Raw genomic sequence first — 20,370 nt, 5'->3', positions numbered from 1 at the left:
ACAACAGATGACGATGCATTTTGCTCTATTTTGACAAGAGAATACAATACACCATACTGTAGACTGGGAGTTACATCACAGTGTGTGGGTGTGTGTGTGCGTGTGTGCACATCTTCCCTTGGTTTTCTATCAGACCACAGAGTGTGACAAATGGATGTGTCAGATCTTGATGGAGCACTGTGATTGCTCTCCTAGCACAAAGCTATTACAAGACTATAGACAGCTCCAAAGAAAAAAAATCCTGTTTCAATCAACCACACATAATCTGGGAGACAAAGAACGATGTTCAACTGTCGATAGAACGAGTTGGACTCTCATCCTGAAGGAAGATCATTTTCTAATGCAGAGTATTTCAGAAAGCTGAAATCAGATTTGTGTACAATTTGTACAAAACCTCAAATATTAACGATTGCTAAATCTTCCTAAACCACACTGAAACGATTTCTCCACTCAGACGTCTCAAATGTCAGAGATGTTATAAAGATGGCGTGTCATTTAGTGGGATTATGCCTGTCAGGGCTTAAAGGCATTAAAACAATTTGAAAACGAAAGACTGATTCTAAAAGGCTTTATTACAAGGTCGAAATAACAGAGCAGAAAGCCTCTGCTCATCTACAGTCACATGATCGTGTGTGACTAGCATTATGGGCACAATGTAGCATCTACAGTACAAACAATAACACGTGCTATAATTCCTGGTTGAATCTCTCACCAGCAACACCGTTTTTTAAGTACTTCCACTAATATGTCCATGTTTCCTGCTTATAGGTTAGTCAAGCACCTGTCTGGTGTGACCAAGATGTAAGGTCTTTTTTAGGGGCTGTGATCAGCCTGCCGGGCACTGCAGTTAATTCATTGCTAGTGAATTGCAGAGTTGAGGTTCAGGTATGGAATACAGTAGAAATGCCACAGTGTCACTGTAATATGATTTTTTTCTGATGCAAGTCAATTGAAACAGACAGGAGTAAACAGCCTAGTGGAGATAAAGCACTGTGACCCTGAGCAGGTTTTTCTCTACCTGGGCAACCTCGTTCTTCTTTGGAGCGCATGTGCACATGAGGATGTGAGCAATAGTGTGTGTGTGTGACGTTTGAGAAAAAACTCCCTGTGTAGCTGAATGTGTAGAGTAAGAAACAGAGGAATATCAATGCACAAAGTGACTTTGTATGATCCTGTTTCTGTGAGTATGAGTGTGTATCTGCAGATTGTACCCGTATTACAGAGTTCTTGATCAGTTCTCTCCGTACAATAACAAACTGTTTAAGAATGAAAACTTTACCAAACAATTTGATTATTTTGTATATCAGTCCGCCATGATAATAAAAGGAAAATAACACTGAAGGATCATAAAAACAAAGGCATAGGTTTTTTCGGGAGTTCCACATTTTACATGTTTCCATATAGCAATATTAGAAGCAACAGTTAATCACGGAACTACAGAAAACCTTTAAGAGAGTACTTTTACAGCAGTATATACATTTGCTAAGATACAAAATGATCAGCCTGAAGAGCCATTTTGATCTTGTGAACGTATATGACCAACTATGACTGTGTGAATATATAACTTCGGATTATCTGCTTGTCTGTGCAAATGCATGATAGACTGCTGGAGTACAGGTATAACTGTGTAACTACCTATAAAAAAATGAATGGATTCCTGGCTTTAACCTTTCCTTGTCCAACTGTCTTTCTTTCTCGTGGCCCGTCTCCTTTTGGCTTTGTGTTTAGAGTTTTCTTCCAATATTTGTCAGCTTATCTTAAACCAAACACACACACACACACACACACACACACCTAGTTTTTTCCCTTCCAGTGCATTGACGTCAATATGCAGCAGAGGTAGGACGAGGGGAGAAGGGGAGGGGATAGGGTTGGTCAAACTAGAGAAAGGTGGAGGGAATCAGAAGACACAGGGAGAAGAGGATAACAGAATGAGAAGAAAGACAAAGCAATTTAAGAGAGAGAAAGATACACTTGTCAATTCCAAATACCAATGTGCCATGATCAGCTGCTCACATCACCAGAGGAGACCACATCTCTGTTAGTCTTGTCGAAATGCAAGAACACCACATGAAAAAGTGGTGCTACAGAGTGCTTCTCTTACGACAAACTGTTGTAAGAGTAAGTAACCCAAATGCTAATTTTGGCCTTTGGGTTACTTAAGGCAATTAAATACAGCTGCTATAATCTGCCAGCGGCTCCATTTGTCATTTCAGTCAGCGGAAGTGATATTCAGCACCAGAAAACCTGCTACTTGTATGTTTTGTGTCATGCTCTTTAATAAAAAATAACAAGGAAAGGATATTTTCAGCGTATTTTAGCAACTATAAAACAAATTTCAAACAGAATCAGGCATTAGGGGTGAGATTGGTTCAGGTTAGAATATCAGGGTAAGCCAATCAATCAGAGGCAGAGTAGGTTAGTATTGTATAAAGACAGATTCCAAAAGTCTGCACACATTTTTACAAACAGTATTTTTCAAATAGTATTGAATAGTATCTAGAAATGTCTCTATTTAGACTGAACTTTTGACCTGTTTGTATTTGAAACATAATGTTCAAGATTTTCAGAGCTTTTCAAAACTCTGCCTGTCTTACAACAACAACATGTTCTATTTCTTTCCTCTACTTCCCATATTCACGTATGCAGCTCCTGCATTCAGCAAGGCGCTAATAACCTCCTCACTCTTCCCTCCCTTATTCTCTCCTCTTCTTCCCATTTGCATCCATCCAGTGCCTCGATCTCCCTCGCTTCCAGTGTCTTTCTCAAACTCAGCCACACTGTATTCCTCGCATGCTGAGGGTAAGCCCAAAAAAGCTGTCAGAATATGTTCTGCTGTCAGCGAGAAGCCGAGTGGGAGCGCATTAGATATTGGCCTCGGTGTGTCCCTGACAAGAAACAAGCCAATTAAGGAATCCCCCGGCACTGCTTAAGCCCGGTTATGGCAGAGGTCCCTGAGACGAACACTGGTGTGCTAAATCATCATACCTTTTTTATATTAGAGCCTCCGTGGGGAGAAGTGGAGTGATTCTGGATTATTCCCTTTTTTCCCCCCCCTCCATTTCGCAGCGCTGCCGGCCATCACTCAGCAGCACGCCTTAGAGAAGTTTATCTGAGCTATGAAGGACACTGAAATACAGATTTTCCTCTCTCTCCTCCTCCTCTCTGTTGTCCAGGGCTCACTCTCAAGGCTAATAGTATTAGGGATGCGGGAAGTACTTTGAGATAAGCCTCAGGTCGTGTAGTTGCAATCAATTACTGTGGTTAAATATTGCAATAAAAAGATTACGGATTAGTATTGGGGTGAAGTAAAGAGGCTTGAGAAGGCGTGCAAATGCTTTCTCGGGTGTGTAAGCAGTTGAATGTGTTTTTGATGTTTGTTATATCCAATCACTCCCCGACATGGCCTCCTATCTTCCTCTGTATCTCCTTCTCTTCGCTCTCTCTTTTCAGCCCCGTCCCTCCCCGCCCAGTACAGCCCCTCCCCCCCCCCCCCCCCCCCCAAACTCAAAGCCGGAATCTGACGGCAATCCTCTGAAAACTTTCCCCAAAACTGACAGACCTATTTGTTCAGAGGACTTTATGTCAACTAGTGGCTGCCTGAGCTCTCTCATGTTGTATTGGGAGAATGATAAAGAGAGATGGGTATTATCGTGGTGCATCATCACTCAACAACACAGTAGGAGGCTGATGGCAAAAGCAACAGTAGCAAATTCATAAATGATTTGGAATCCAAAACTGTATGGATACTATACTTTGCTTCCCCAGCCTATCAATCACTAATCCATTTGTTTCTATTGCTACAGCGTCCTACTTAAACAATGTGAAGTAACTCGATGCCATAGATGAAAAGGATATATGACATATAATATGTACAAACAGCCCTTGTAACATAAAATGCTAACCATTCCAAGTAGGATTCTAATACGTTTGAAGATACAATACATTGCCACGCAGATTAATTTCTTTTTTTTTCAGTGTAATCAATCCATTCTCACTGTGTCATCTTACTAGACACAATTGCAATTCAAACGTTGCTGCCTTTGGGGCTTTATGGCAACCGTATTGTCATGAGGGTAAGACACACGCCGCAGTACCTTCAATGGGCAGTCCATGTAAGTTTAGCAAAGAGGCCTGTTTTCAGCAGTGGCTGACAAAAAGAAGACACTTAATTGATTTTTCAAATTGCTGCATCATATCTACATTACAGGCTGCTATTTAAGAAAACTCCTTTAAATGTAATCTGCACCCCCTCACCTCTTCACAAGCACAAACACACACACTCTGAGACAGATGACTTGCTCTGAGCTGAGCACTTGTGAGGTATTGAGGTTGCACAGCCTAATATTTGACTGAGCAGTGTTACGGCAGCAGTAAACCATTGTGCCCCCCGCTTACATAATGCTGTGTTTATATGCCCCCGGTAGATTTGACTTATTGGCTGCTTGGGATCTCTGACAACAGATAAAAATAGGATTATCTCCCTTTATGATGGACAACCATCGCTCTTTGTGGTCTCACCTGCCTATGCTCAGTTGCCATTATGATGTCAATGAGTGAAAACAAAAGGCAACATTAGGCATTTTTAATCCCTAAAAGCTGTTTCATGTAATTTAATAAATAAACTGTTCCTCTCCCTGCTCCCCACCCCATCCCCACCCACCACTGGGAAATGACTCATGCATATTTCAGCAGTGTGTCTGCCCATTCTGAGTGGAGCTTATTGTGGCTGCATGCAGACGCCAAATCAACCCTCTTTTCCTTCTCCTCTCCTGTCTCTCTCTCATTCACCCCTCTGACGCTCTGTTCTTCATCACTATTCAGCATTTCAGAACATGGAGGGAAAGGCTGAGAATAGAGACACACATCTTTGCCTCATAAAAAAACAACCTCCCTACATCTTTTCCACTGAAGAATCAGCTTGCCGTTGGCGTTCTCAAGCACGCACAGCTATTAACTTTTACTGGAGGAAAACTTTGCAGAATCAAAGTCCTTGAAAGACAGGGTATAGAATAAATCAATTACCGTTCAATATGCATAAATCTAATGAGTAAAAGCTTTGAGGGTGAATGTGTTTTCTGACTCTGAGGATATTCCCACGTTGAGTAAAGTCATTAACAAACATAACAGTCCGCCGTCCATGGTTTCCCCTTGTGGGCCAATAGAAACAGGTCTATTTACTCTCCAAGCAGAGCAGGTAAAATAATCAAAGAGCACCTTCCACTGAAGGCTGGGCATGACCAAGACGTATGATCATGTTTACAGTGTGTAAACACCTGTTTTAAGCTTTCCAGTGAGGTGGAGACAGACGCCTGGGGTGAGCAACTGCAGGGAAATACATTCGTGATGAGGGAGACCAAGCACAATTAATTCATTGATTGAATTACTCAGTCTTTTCCCTTCATTTTTCCATTTTAATGAAAACTATTTTACCATATCTACAGTGTCTCTTAGTTGCAAAGATGTGGCACTTGTGAACATTAAAATCCCAAATTTGCTTAGCTAGGAAGTGTAAAGAAGATGAGGGGTCCTTTAAATGTTTACTTTTTAACCTGCTCCCAAGAAATATTATATTGTGCTTCAAACGTGGCTGTTGTCGGAAAACAACCATATCTCACAAGTTTGTTTCATACAAAACTTTTTTTTCAGTCCAAATCAATCCAGTGATAGTTGTCTGTACAACTATGGGTGGAGTGCAATCAGGATATGCTGATAGCTAATTCAGCATACTTTTACAGGTAATAATTTGCCAAAATGTCAACAAATATATATTTTTACTCCGTAATGGATGCAACTTTAAATGTAGCAAAGTACAGCGATATACTAAAGTAAATGAAGTTACAGCTAACACAGTCTAAAGGCTTTGCCATAAGAGGTACTTAGAGTAGTAAAATTACCATTATTAAAAAATTAAACAATTGCAATTCAAACGTGGCCCTGGTGTAGAATGCGATTTCCATTTCTTTTGGTTTTGGCATTGAAGACTTTTCCATCCTCTTAACAATAGATTTTACATTTTGGTCATTTGGCGGAGGCTCTTACCCACAATATTTGACAGTGAGTAAGCAGTTCTAGGGCTTCTGTGTCTTGCTCAAGGGCACTTCAAAAATGTTGGGATTATGCAGAATGGACGAGAGAGAGAGAGAGGGGGAACACACACCAGTGTTGGATAGGTGCTGACCACGGTGAAAACACAAATGTAAAGAACGCCACAGTGTGCTGTGTTTTAAAGCTGGCAGGCCACCACTGTGTAGGCTACTTGTGGTTAACCTTCCTCTTCTACAAAACCACTCACCTCACTCTCTTTACAAGGGTTGTTTACTGGCTTTTGATGAAAACTCATCCATAAATATTCACCCCAATTTCCACTTCACCTTCAAATTCATATCATACGACCAGCTATATTCCTGGCGAACTCATCATCAGGTAATCATGTTGGAGCAGTTGAAATTATTTTAATATGTGCATTGGGCAGGACTGACTGGCAGCGGTTCATATCCGGTACTCGAACCAGTGTGCGAGTCTGATAGGCCGCTACATGGTGTGCTGCTGTATCGCACTGATACCAGGCTGTGTCTAATATGGTGGGGATTGACTTCCTCTTGCTGGCTCCCTGGTAGTGAGGGGGATTTAAACTATTTTACCTCCCCAGATCTTCACACCTTCCCTCAGGCCCTCTCACCTCGATGCCTTAAATATTAATGGTAAATCGGAGGATAGCGGATGAGTGAGGATGGGAGAGCGCTGACAGCTTAATCATGGAGGGAGCAGCCTCCCTCTCTCCTCTTCCTTAGTGCTGTGGGCGGCTGTCAGCACGACCTACATGATGTAATCACCTCCATAACCCTGATATGGGCCACCAAGGGCCTTGCAGGGAGAGATAGAGAGACAGAGAAGGGCTGGGGGGACCTTAGGTTTCTTCCAGCAGAGGATCATGTAAAGTCAAAACCCATGGAGACTTTACGTGGAGTTGTAAGAAGAGTGGAGGATGGAGGAAACACTGCATAGCTCAAACAGGAAAGATCTAATTAATTGTGCTTACTGCCAGGCCTCTCAAACATTTAAACACAACCTAAACAAGAGTAGGAGCTGTTAGAACCGTCTGACTATTCAGGCTGCTTGAGGTCATTTATCTCTTTGTTTTTTTTCTCTTTTACAGTTATTGCCCTTTCTCTTGATACCATTTTTGATTACCGCATTCCCGGGAGATAGATGGAACAGTGAGTTCAAGATGAACCCCTACTTGAAGATTTGGTTTCCAGCTAGCTACTATGCTATCTTTGCACTACTTTGTGTTGCCGGTACTGCTCGTAAACCCTTTGAGTCCTTGCCTTTTACAAACACAGGTTCATGGCACGGTCACTGGATCTTAGCAGGAATATTGAAGATAACGGAGGAAAACGTCAGCGTTCTGGGGACAAATATTCACTTTTTTAATATTTTTTATTTTGGATGCATATGTTAAACGTTTTGGCACTACAGAACCCGTCATGCTTTGGGTGACACACTAGCACTAGCTTCTCACGCAATTTATGCTCACACTGTAAACATGGCTGGACAATCAACTGCAGTAAAACAAAAATGATAAACATAATTTTTCTCCTCAACAGACTTATTTATGAATCTTTATTATGTCGTGAGAGATCACGACTGATAAGATAGCACACGGATCGTAATTGCACCCACAAGCAGAAACCTCATTGAGTAAAGAACTTGACATTTTGAAAGACACTACATAAAAGAAGATTAAAGCCCCAGGCATTTTCCTGGCAATGAACCATAGATTTGCTACACGTATACCTGGGGAAAATGGGGAGTTAAACATGGTCAAACAAGGACTGCTTATAGTCAGAGTTACATGGGTTGCATGGCAGGACAATGGAGGTGAAAAAAGAGGTGGAAGTAGGCCAATTCTGCATTTGTTGTTCACTATATAACAAGAGGACAATTTCAATCCCTCAGGTATTCTGACAGAACATAAGAGAGAGGTTTTGATACAACATGAGGGTTTTGATCTGAGGATAGTACAGTTTGGTGCCAGCGCATCTATATTTCATTGCTATGATACCTTCAGTTTGGCACTTGCTGCAGTTTCAAAAGTTTTGATTTTCAGTTGGACAAGATACTTTTAAAGAGCTCGAGGCATTTACTGCCAAAGCAAAATGGGAATACTCTTTTGGGAAATTGACTGACCAAAATACAGAATAAGGTACAGGCCATGCAGTTATTTCTCCACTAGTAACTGAGAAACAAACAGAGGTGAAAGGGAAACTTGAACACTAAGTTTTTGCAAAATGCATTTACCTTTGTGAGCATCGGATGGACTCTATATGCTTTCCTTTGGCTAACATTTAAAGAGTCATTAAAATATTTCTGAGGGCCTAAAGGGACGCAAACTATTGACAGGGGAAGATTGAACAGCATAGGGGAAGCTTCCTTAGAGACCTTGGCTCATTATCTTTCTCCAAGTTAGAGTATTTCCCATGTGGACAAAGGGGTCTGAAAAAAACCCAGGATGTGAATGCGAAACAGATCCCTGCTACCCATTCTGGCCTGTTGAAATCAATATAATTGATGGCACTGATGCAGATATGGTCATGCATTTATAATAAGGCGCACTGGAAAGTAAGCTAAGGCAAGAGTTGCTCCCCTTACCCCGTTTATAGGATACGTCTTCCATCCAAGCTCTCCCAGCACAGATGTTGTATCCAGCAGCACAACTGAAATGGGGAAAAAGAGGCAAGAGAAAAATACAACCATTAGCAATCTGTCAAAACACAAAAAAGTCCTATTTTCACACGGAAATTGAAATATCAGTCATAAGCGTGATCATTTCGACATTTTTTTATATTAACAGAACTGAGTTTCATGAATAAATATTTATGAGCATACAGTCGGAGCAACATTTTTTTCCACTTGCGACACAATTTGGGGATTGATGGATTACAGTCAGATTGCTGTCCAGTCCATTCCCTCCCCTGCCATCCCTTTCACAGCTTTACCCCAATCTCATTAACAACAACAGGCTTTTCTCCTGCCTATGACTGAGCCTGTTCAAGAGATAAAATCAGGGATGGATCTCTCCTTAACCCTTCTTATTCCCTGAGAATATGTTTCATTATGCTAATTATTAATCAATATTCTGGTATGGTTTTTAGGTATGTAAATCAGAGCTTTGGTATAGATATTAATATACAGTGACATTAATATTGGTACAGCATGATATTATTGTCAGTTGACTCTAACCTTGCAGGTAGTGGTAAAAAGCAAAGCAATTTTACACTGGAACTATTGCCATCCTTGACAATATTTTGTCTTGTTCTCAAGGACAGAATATTTAATAATTCAGGAGGTACGTGTCTCTCACGAAGACAAATGATATACAGTGAAGAGGAGCAGACATGGCTTCCTGGATTTACCTTTAGTGTGATGCCAATATAATTCCACTTCAATTAAAAAAAACAAATGTTTATCTACAGTTGTGACAACATTAGGGAATAGACAGTAGACACAAATGTTGTATTTTCAAAATCCATACATATTACATGGATGCACTGCATCAGGAAGTAGGTATAGGGAACCAACTGGTATTCAGGGCCAGAGTGATAGCTGGCCGAAAAGACTACAACACTAGACTCAAGAGGCTTGAGTCTAAGCCAATCATTTCTCTTACGAGCTATGAGTCATCAAAAATCAGTGGACAAAACTTGTCCTTGAGTAGCCATTGACTTAGATCTTAAATGTCAAGCTGTGAATCCCACATGCTTTATACTGAGACTCATTTCTGACAGATCATAGAGTATTCTTCTACTTGGATAACGACTGAGTTTTAAGCGTCAGTCAGTCAAGACCGTCCACTTAGAGCTCTGTAAGTGGTCCTTGGGGGGCTCATTATGCCAACACAACTTTCTATCAGTGGAAATATTTCCTTGATAAATCCACATTAACATCACTGCTTTGGGATAGATAGTTCTAACAACTGAATGTACATCAAAGGAAGTATTACTTACAATTCTTTTGTATTATCATTTGCAAATTGATAGTAACATTTTGAAATTAAGTCGTATTTTATCTGTGAATGTACTCTGACAAGATGAAGGCAAGCATAAAGGAAGAAGGGACCGTTTTGATTGTCTCTGTTCCCGAGCTACGAGCCAGTACACCTTTGTTGGAGCGTGGTTGACAGACATTGTCCAAGCATCTGCTCACTGAGCTTTTCATTGTGCTTGCATGTATGTGTCTGTCATATACAACTAAATGCTCCTGCACTTCCACCCATCTCCCAGAGAACTGGTATATACTATGACACACTGCACGACATAGTTTAACACCTGTTTTGGATCGAGCCAAACGAGTGAGTGTATCACGACATCCAAGAGTTAAGAAAACCGTCCAGGATATGAGACCCCGAGTTGTCAAAAAATACAGATTGATGCTCGCAGCGTCAGAGTGGTTGTACAGCAGGCAAATGTATAAAAAACAACGGCAGGAAATGATTCCTTATTCCGTGACTTTGTGACTATGTATTTGCGAGGTACTCTGCAACAAATATAGCATCTGCTAACTGCTTTAAAAAATATTCCTCAAAAAAACTAGTCAAGAATGCAATACAACCTGCTCCTATATGAACTTCTGCTGTAGATTCTGCCATAATATAAAAAGGGGGTTTTCACAGGGACTCATATAACTCTTTCATGGAGTCCCACGTGTCTAACAGTAAAATGAGGAATTGTTGAAATTCATTATAATTTTTGAATCCATAAAAAAATATCCAAATAAAAGAATGCCTTAAAGCAGAATTATTTAACATTTGACCACTGGGGCAGTGTAACGAGCTGTAAAGAATGACATATCATCACTTTTTAAATGAATATGCGTGGCAAACAGTTGCCTATTTACACATACAGTATAGTAAATATGAAGCGACATTAGCATTCATTTGGAATCGTGTTTCTGGACACCCACTGAACGTAAGTCCAGTATTCACTCTCTCTGTAACTCTGTTTCTGGTTTACACAAAAACGTGAATGAAATATATATGTATCGTAAATGTTAAATCCTTATTTTACTACTTAAGCACATGTCTCATTTCCCCACCAACCAAAAATCCATTGACATATGCAAGGAGAGGTAAAAGCAATGAGCTGCTGAGGTCATGTTAATGGAGCGGGAACTCGGAGTGTCCCAGAGAATGTATTCTAAAACATAATGTGTGCTTCCTGTAACCTGGGCTATAAGTGAGGGTTTTTAAGGAGAGAGAAATGTGTTTTCCCTTAGATTTAAAAGGCAGCACTATAGAAATGTTGTCTGTAAAAATCCATATTCTGTGTGAATGACTGACAGCTGGGGATTGGTAAAATCAGATTCCCTAAGCAAAAGGGAGGACTCAGGGAAAGAGACAGACATACTGTGCAGCAAGAGTAAAAGACAAGAGCGTGAGACAATTTCATGCAATAGTTGACAGTTTACTAGTCATATCTAAGGCCTGACCAATATGCCTTTTGATTAATACCAATAGATTTTGAGTAAGGTTTCTGATTAATGTTATCAAATTATGATAATTGACATAAACTCCATCATTTTACTCCTCCTATTACCTCAGCCAAGGAGGTTGTGATTTTTGGTATATGGTTTGGTTGTCTGTCTGTCTGTCAGCAGGATTACAGAAAAACTACTCGCCCCATTTTCCACAAACTTGGTAGAAGGGTGAAGCATGGGTCAAAGGAGCGAGTCTGGATCACAAATACACAAATTTCACTCTTCACTTTCGCTAACATTGCGAGATAGAGCATGTTGCCTTGGCAGAGGTCTGCGCTCACCGAGTGACCTTGTAGTTTTTTGTTGAGAAAATTTGAATTTCAATAGGTTGTGCCTTTCTATTTGTCAGACCATATGACATCAACTGCTTATACCTACCCAGTTCTTCTTCTGTTTATTCCAGACAACTTGAAGACATAAAGTTAATGAAATCATGTACTGCAGATGATATGTCATGATAAAGATTTTACAAAAGCAAACAGCACATTTACTGAAACCTGTTAAGTTATAGCAATCTGAGGCTAAACTGTAGCAAATGGACATTGATTTACATGAAAATGTAGCAGATGATGATTTAAGATGATTTTATTGATTGACTATCCTGTCCAAAACAGCAAAGAGAAGTCAACATGCAGATATTTTCATAGTCTTCTTCCAATCTTGTCCTCTCTGCTTTGCCAGCTTGGTTTAATATTTTTGTCTCTGTCAGTGCCAGTGCCATGCTGGACGACTAGCTGGCAATGCAATGGTGTTAATGGACACCATTTGACTACCGTGGGCAGGTAAGCACTACGCAGCACAGTCCCTGGAGGATGGCCTAATTACTGAGAATTGCAGTGAGCAGTTTCACACTACACGTTGCTATAAATAAAGAACAGCTGATGTACATTAGGAGGCAGTGTGGAGAAGTATCCAAAAGAGAACTTTGCAGCGTTGGGCCAAAACCGTGTTATTTAAACTTTATAAGAGCTAAGAAAAATTTGAAACAGCCGTTGCAAAACTTGTACAACGCAACAAATTGTGTCCCGGTCTGGCGAACAGACAACAGGGGATGAGCCCAAAAAACCAGAATGAGCAAAACGACATGAGAGAGGATCAGATAAATCAGACTATTGCACGAGGGATACAAACAGGAAACGTAGCAGACAAACTGACAACCAACAGACAAAAGACAAGACTGTAAATTCACAAGAAACTAATCAGACATCAAGACACAGGTGGGCAGACACAAGGGCAGGCTGATAGGTGGAAGAAACACGAGGGAAAAGAGCAAGGCTGACGAGACAAATCCAACACTGGTAATCCACAGGAAAAAAAAGGAAAACAACAGAGACAGGAAGTCAAACAAAAACAGGACAAAAGAGGCAGGGAACTTCAAAATAAAACAGGAAACAAACTAAACCAAAACCAAGATCATGGCATACTGTGTATTGAAGTGTGACAGTACAGAGGTGATTGATCTGTACAAAAGACAAACAAATGTTTTGGAATGAAACACCTCTGGTGTGCTTTGAATTGATATTAGAGGAGTTACAGGTGTGAACTAACAACAGCAAACTGAAAACTATTTATTAAATTTAAAAACATTACAGACGTGTGTGCACTTTTCCTTTACTGTTTGTGCTGGCTGGGTAGATGTCTACTGAGCAGCGCCTGCGCATACATAGCAATCCATCCTCTCTCTCTCTCTCTCTCTCTCCCTCCATAGAGTTATCTTTCAGCGAGGCACCCACAGACCCTGCCTGGAGCTGAGGGTCCTTTGGGACTTCCACTGGTTGGATATAAATAGAACATGAGCTGGCCTACTCATAAATATATGGAGCTACAGTCGAATGATGACATCTCCTGTCTGGCCTACAGCTTTCTCAGGCCACACAAACACCTCAAAATAACTACAGCCCGCACAAAAGACCCAGAGCCAGTCTCAACCAGTGTTACATGGTGCAAATTAGAATAGGGAACAGTTTGAGTGTTCAGACAAAAGTGATACCAGCTGTCTCAAGGTGTATAGGCTATATCTTCACCTCGTTCAAGGAGTCCTACAAAAAAAGGCTCTTTTTGGGGGGTTAGGGTAACATGTCTCCATAGGACTGTCCTGAATCAAAAAAACGACCTGATATGTTGAAATATAAAAGAAAGATGCCATGAATTTAGTGTGGCTCTTAAAACATCCATTATTGTGGCTGATTAGGTACATTATATGCATTTGCTTCTAACAGCACATTGGTTTATTTTGTGGAGAAAGATCGAATAAACATTTTTATATGCGGTAGAAATGTTTTTTTCTCCCTTGAACTATGACTCAAAAAGCAAAGCAAGCCTTACTTCTAAACAGAACCATTTATTTTGCAGGTTCCCTACCACCCATTTCAGTGCACAGCGAGTCTAATGACAAACAACAGCATTTGATGAACAGAGACTTTTGAAAATTGATTTTGGTGAGTATTTAAGTGAAGATTGCACACTGTCATTTAGTGGTGTAAACAAAGTGCTGCGCTCTCAACAGAGGGGATGATATGCTGGTGTAATGGAAGACTATCCATAGCAAAGGAAACCTGACAGGCATGACAAGATTTTCAACACTCTTTCCGCTCCGCAGTCCGCACTACCATCAAACAATCAACAACCGACCCGTTCTCACTCCTTGGTCTCACAGCTTGATCAGTGGCCCTTAGCGTCTGATACACAGCGTCTGTAGTGACGCACTGCTCTGCCAACTAACTCCAAAGTATAAACCCGCCTGCATTATTTTTAGATGGTCAGAGAAACTGACGTAGTATTTGAGAGCAAGTCTGCTTAGTTTGTCACGTCAGTCGCTAGTCCCATGACTCTTTAGACATTTGTTAGTCACGTGAGTCGCTAGAGTCCCCTGACTCTTCCAAAACTGATGCTAAAGGGGTACCTAGGGTGTCATCCGCTGTGAGTGTTTGTAAATGAGAGATTAGTTAAGGGAATGAATACCAATAACATGTGAATCATCCATTCAGCACTCAAGTACTGCTGCTACAATGTTGAGCGTAAGCATGTTGCAGTTATGGCCTAACATTGGCAATGAAAACAGGTGTTTTTAATCTGCTTTCAAAGGCAAAACACCTGCAGTGATATCATTGATCAGAGCGCAGCTAGAAGTGCTCACAGAGTGCAACCAGCAGTCTTCAATGAGATAAGCTTTAAATCCCCTTTTGTATACAGTCGTGTATATGTATGTTACTCACAAGTAAGAGAACATTTTGTAGCTGCTTTTCAAGATTTGCGTACAGCAATGGACAGTTCTTACCATTTTTAATTCATAGAAATTGCATTTAAAAATGAAACAGCATTCACTGGATACTATTTGCTTGACTATTCATGAGTGATATGAGTTATTTCCCTCAAGTGTAAAGTATGAAGTGGATCTTGCACACCAGGCAGCCATCAAGCTCACGTACAGCACAACTCAACAATCGTTATCGTAATGCAGGAATGCCTTTGAGAAAGGCAGAATTAATTTCACCTTCGTGTAAACACATGTGTATTACATGTAGCAGCATGTGCTTCAGGGTGGAAACCGAGGGAACTTAAACTTGGATAAAACTACATTTTACAGCCATTACATAGCTTACTAGTACGTGCACAGCCTTGTACGTCCAGGAAGACAAATCTGAAGAACATCCAGGTGTAAAAACTAATATTGAATTGCTTGTTTCTGAATTAGTTTTCAGAAGAAACCCCAACACATGCATACTGAAACTGATTAACATGGATTGACTGATTGATTGATTTCCTTGACAGCACACTGCTGGTGACATCTTGTTAATCTACAGCAGCGTTGCTGATCTTGGTGCTCTGCGGGTGGTTCCAATGAGAGCAAAAGCTTCATACGGCCATCCACATAAATAAATGCAAAAATCTATTATTTAGATGATGATCTCATAGATCTTTTTAAGTCTAGCAATCTATATTTGTAAGAAGCCCAATAGACAGTTTCCTCCTATGTGTTACTAACTGGCTTTAAACTATCAACAATCCAGCCGTGTGTCATTAAGATGCATTTCACCAACAAAAAAAATAACAGTCACATGTGGTGTTTTGATCTTACTCCCATTTCCCAAGGATTGATTGTTTTCTTGATTTTTCATGCCTGAAAAAAATAAATAATAATCTGAACAATGTCAGAAATGTGGAACAAAAACATCTTCTACTGATTTGCTGGGTATGAGCAATCTTCTGCTTGGGAAAATTCTACAAGGGCTCAAGAAATCAGGTTATGAAATGAGATTTGTGAATGTTCATTATAATAAATATAGCTGCTGCCGACTTCACAAGGGACGGAAATGGGGGGAAAAAAAGGCTATTAAAAGTAAAGATTATGGGAAGAGATCTATTGATGGGGGGGAAAGGGCTTGTTCAAACTTGGCAGTGAGTGAGTAGAGATTTGTTAATAACTGTCTGCAATCCCAGTAGGGTTGATGTGAGGGATCATCGGATGTGTTGCTGTGAGCGGAGGCACACAGGCGAGAAGCAAAAGGTGATTGGTTTTTATTGTTCTCCTAACAGCTGACATCTCGTCCGATTTTGTCTGTGAAATCCCCAATCTTTGGAGTTCCGAAAAATGCCCCCGTGTAATGTAGCCCAGCAGGAAAAACAATAGGTGTACTTGTTTACCTTTCTGGTCATGAGGTGGCTGGATCTCAACGTAAATTGGGTGCAAAGGTGGAGAAAGACACTTTCATTCATGCCCCCCTGCGCAATTTAGTCTCATCAATAACCACCATCTGAGTTATCATCAGCTTTTTTTTATTTTTTTTATTATTCTGAGCTGCACCACTCTGTGGTAGACAAGGACCTGGTCCCAGACCCGTCAATATGAGAGACTAAAGTACAATAGAAAGCAGACATCAGTTCAATCATTCAATCTGTGGCAGAGAAAAACACAGAGTGAGGCTGTTATGTAGCAGCTGTCTTGGCAAATATGGAGTAGCATCGCTCTTATTGAACTGAGAGAACAATAAAATATAACCTGGGGGTAGCAGATCCCGCTGTGTCCCGCACAATCAATAAGACTATTTTAAACCTCATTGATGCTGCGTGTGTGTGTGCACACGGAGCCACGAAGGAACACTGACACACACACACACACACACACACAGAAGCGTGTGACCATACGCACGAACACTCAAGCATCAAATAAAAAGACAAGTGGAATGCAAGCTTATGCAGACGAAGGGCACGTGCAGGAGCGATGCCCTGTGTGCACAATGCCACTTCGACACTGTACCCACACATGTGGTGTGGGTACAGTGTCATCATGTGCATTTAGGAGCAAACACAAAGTGCACACACAAGGCCATTTACACGTGCACACATGCACACACACTCTCACGAATAAGTGCATCTTTGGTAGCTCAGAACCTTTTACTGTGTGTGCACAAGACAGACACTCAAGTCTGCACTCAAACAGGCGCACGCACATTCTCACTCTGTCACCCACTTAATGATTCAATCTGCGGCTGATCTGTCTTACTGTCTACTGTGTCTGTGTCCGTCATTGTGTGTGTGTGTGTGTGTACTGCAGAGTGAGTAATTAAAGCAGCCTCAGGTTTGTCACTTCAGCAACTGATTTCCATAAAAACTGTATTTCATTTCATTATGTTTCACTGTTGGGATAAAAACTGAGCTGAGGCAATCCATTGAACTCCACTGGGAAATAACAAACGTTTAATCTGAATCTTATCACATGTGCAAAGTAGCAATTATTAAGAGTGATAATATATTTTATTTCACAAACAAAACATTGCCATAGACATATACATGGATATCAATAGTGCAGGAGCTTTTCTAAGTGATAGTTTGCTGCCTTGATGTTTCTTTTTTTGAGGTTTAACCACTTACTTTTGTGGAGTCTGTTACTTTAGTGGTTCCTGCAGTGGCACCGGTGCTGTCTGTGCCAAACAGCGTCCATATGAGACGTGTTTGAAGCTAAGGAAAACAAGTTCAGGGAGGAGCGAATCATTAAACTCACCTTGGTTGCTGTTGCTGAAGCGAGTGAGGGAAAATCCAAGAAAGAGTGAAACGAGGAAAAATCTGTTTCCAAAACTCATGTCTGCTGCAACATTTATCACCGGCCTTAGACGGGGTGCTTCTGGCAGAGAGGTAACGTGGTCAGAGAAAAAGCGCGGCTGGATCCTCCTCAAGCACCGATCCACTGGTCCTTACATTCGGTTCCGGTTGGAGAAAACTGCCGAGGGACAGAACATAAGGAGGTCCATACCTGCAGGCAGCGGCGGCGGCGGCGGCGGTGGCACGGAACGGACAGATTTTGGATAAAGTGGGCGAGAATATCGAAAGTGAAATCGAAATTTTCAGACAGGTGAGAAACACCTATGGCTCGGAATAACTTTGCAGATTTCCCGCGGACTTCAGTCGCCGGTGTGGCATTGTTTCAAAGACACTCTGAAATGTCCACGTCAATCTAGTGCGTCTCCGTAGCGCACGGAGTCGTGACAGACTTTAGAAATCCTGTCAGCAACAAGCAATGTGGCGCGGACTACCGGCTCCCTGTCTCCAGCCCGGTCCGCTGCAGCAGCGCGATGGGGCCGGTGAGCAGAGGAAATGGTTCGGGGATGCAGCGAAGGAGCAGCTGAAGCGGCGGCTACAGTGGGAGACTGTGCGCATCTGTGCAGGGTGCTCGGCACTAGAGGGGGTTAGCTGACAAGGCAGCGGCGTGTGTGCGTGCGTGTGCGTGTGCGTTATCTCATTGGTTCAAGTGCAGGGCTTCCCAAATTGTTCCACAAGGACCTCAACATGGTCAAATAGACTTGTGATGAGCCCCATCGGAGAGAACATGCCGTTAGTACCTGTTACTAAAATATGAAGGTTATGATAGCTTCGTTTCTTGTTTGGGGAATTAAATAACAGCAATGTTTAACTGAACCGTTTGAAATAAATGGCCAATGAAAAAAAATTGAATAGATGCATTTATTCTAATCTACTGTAAAACGCTGTGTTCTGCCTCTTCTTTTACCTGCAGGTAAGGGGAAGATTCACCTTACACCTCAGTTTTAATCAGTAAATCTGAACCTTGGTGGTGATGTCACCTGGAGACAAATTCTGGGACCCCCACAGACAGTGAATTATGGAAATTCCCATTGGCAGCACAGTGATTTATTGGGATGTGCCCACATTTTTGATTCTTTGATGACTACATATAAACAATACTACATGATGAATGTACAGTCAATTTAGTACAAATTGTCCAATTCAAAGCGTGTCATCCGATGATTCCCTCACTTAAAGTCATGATGCACTGATGTCTTGCTTAGGGGCACTGGTTGGGTCACTGGTTGGCCTCTGTTATACTCTGTTATACTTTCCACAAGGATGGCTGCACGGACATAAGCTGATGTGGAATTGTGATGAGTAGAGTTTGGATCTTTTATACTCCCTGCGGCAAACCGACATTCTCAAAGCTCCTCAAAGTTCTCCATTTCCTCTGCCCAAACGAGTCTTTTGGAAAACATAGGATGTGCACAGACAAGTGAAAACTGAACCCCCGCAAAGGGCCATGTCTGATGGTGTGACGTCACTTTGGCCATGCGGACACCTGCGACCTTTGCAGATGCAGCAAGCAGAAATCCCGCTTTACTTTGTATTCATTGAAATAATCAAAAATATTTTTTTTAGGATGGATTTTGTATTTCATCGAAGCCCATCAAGTATAATGCTATTGATATTGGAACACTCCGAAACATTTTGAGAACAATGCAGGTTATCACCTGACACAACACACTTAGTCTCGGAGGAAGTGTAGCTCCACATCCACACATTTGCGGCGCATCCGTGAGCTGCTCTGCTTGCCAAGCGGCCAATGTCAGCCAAGACTAGGGAAGGTCTTCTTCTCATCTTCATGGACGTCTCATCGAGTGAGTAAGCAAACCCTCCCCAACCTGACGGGCTTAAACAAAGCGATGCCTCTGTGATGAGACCCAGTCAATCAGGACGTAGGGACAGCTTCCTGTCAGCACAGAGGAGGTAAATACATCAACATTGCAATCTGTCACCACCACTTAGCTCCCAGCCAATCACCAAACAATGCAGAGAAGCTGCCAAACGACTACTGACTTTGTGCTGCTCAATGAGCAAACACATTGGAGGACGGAGGGTTGTAGAGTAGAATATATTGACCACAGCGGCCTGCTTTTGTCTATTGTAGCTGGATTGAGGCCGCACACTCTACAAAAATGAATCAAGCTATTAACGTCACCGGGCAGATGTATGCTATAAAAAGATGGTTACATTTTGTAGAAATTTTAGACTGGTGGCAAAAGTGTATTCTAAGCCCTTTCACACAGTAATTTGTGCCTTTATACCTCAACGGCAACCTATTACATGACAGCAAATGTTTGCCTTTCTGCCTGAAATTGCTTATTTTCCATAAACTATACTATATTTGTCTATGGTTATGAGTAAATCAACTCAGGAATACACAATTTACTACTACTTCTTACGCTATTTCTACTAATACTACAGCTAAAAATGCAAACCAGGACATATTGCTGATTACTTAAATCCTCACTCATGCCTTTAGAAGATGATAATGGAGCAAAAAGGGCAAACTGATGAGAGGAGGTCCTCTACTGCCACCCCCCCATTCAGTGATTTGGTTTATTTTACTGTAATGTTGGTCAATGAGGTGTGACTGTAGTGTACAGGGAGCCTAACTGTGAGCTATGATTCCCCGTGTCCAGAGAGAACAAGCTCAGTCCATCTGTACTCATCACGAGCAAAGAACTGGAACGAGACGACATCAGCACAACTGACAGAGCCAATGAGACTTTATACCGCGTATAGCTT

At 41.4% G+C, this 20,370-nt stretch overlaps 1 protein-coding gene across 1 annotated transcript in view; it reads right to left on the bottom strand.

Annotated features, from left to right (window-relative positions):
• The window catches only part of LOC142969242 (ephrin type-A receptor 6-like), a 130,612-nt gene extending 112,994 nt beyond the window's left edge, over nucleotides 1-17,618 (bottom strand). Inside the window, exons 1-2 of the mRNA XM_076109035.1 lie at nucleotides 17,540-17,618; nucleotides 8,656-8,720 (exon numbers count right to left, since the gene is read on the bottom strand). Of these exons, the coding sequence (XP_075965150.1) occupies nucleotides 8,656-8,720; nucleotides 17,540-17,618 (144 nt within the window). The remainder of the gene's footprint in view (nucleotides 1-8,655; nucleotides 8,721-17,539) is intronic.
• Nucleotides 17,619-20,370: the final 2,752 nt, after the last annotated feature.

The sequence above is a fragment of the Anarhichas minor genome, unplaced genomic scaffold (genome assembly GCF_050575085.1).
Source record: "Anarhichas minor isolate MPS153535 unplaced genomic scaffold, ASM5057508v1 ptg000004l, whole genome shotgun sequence".
Taxonomy (NCBI): Eukaryota; Metazoa; Chordata; class Actinopteri; order Perciformes; family Anarhichadidae; genus Anarhichas; species Anarhichas minor.
This window is presented reverse-complemented; position numbering and strand designations above follow the sequence as displayed.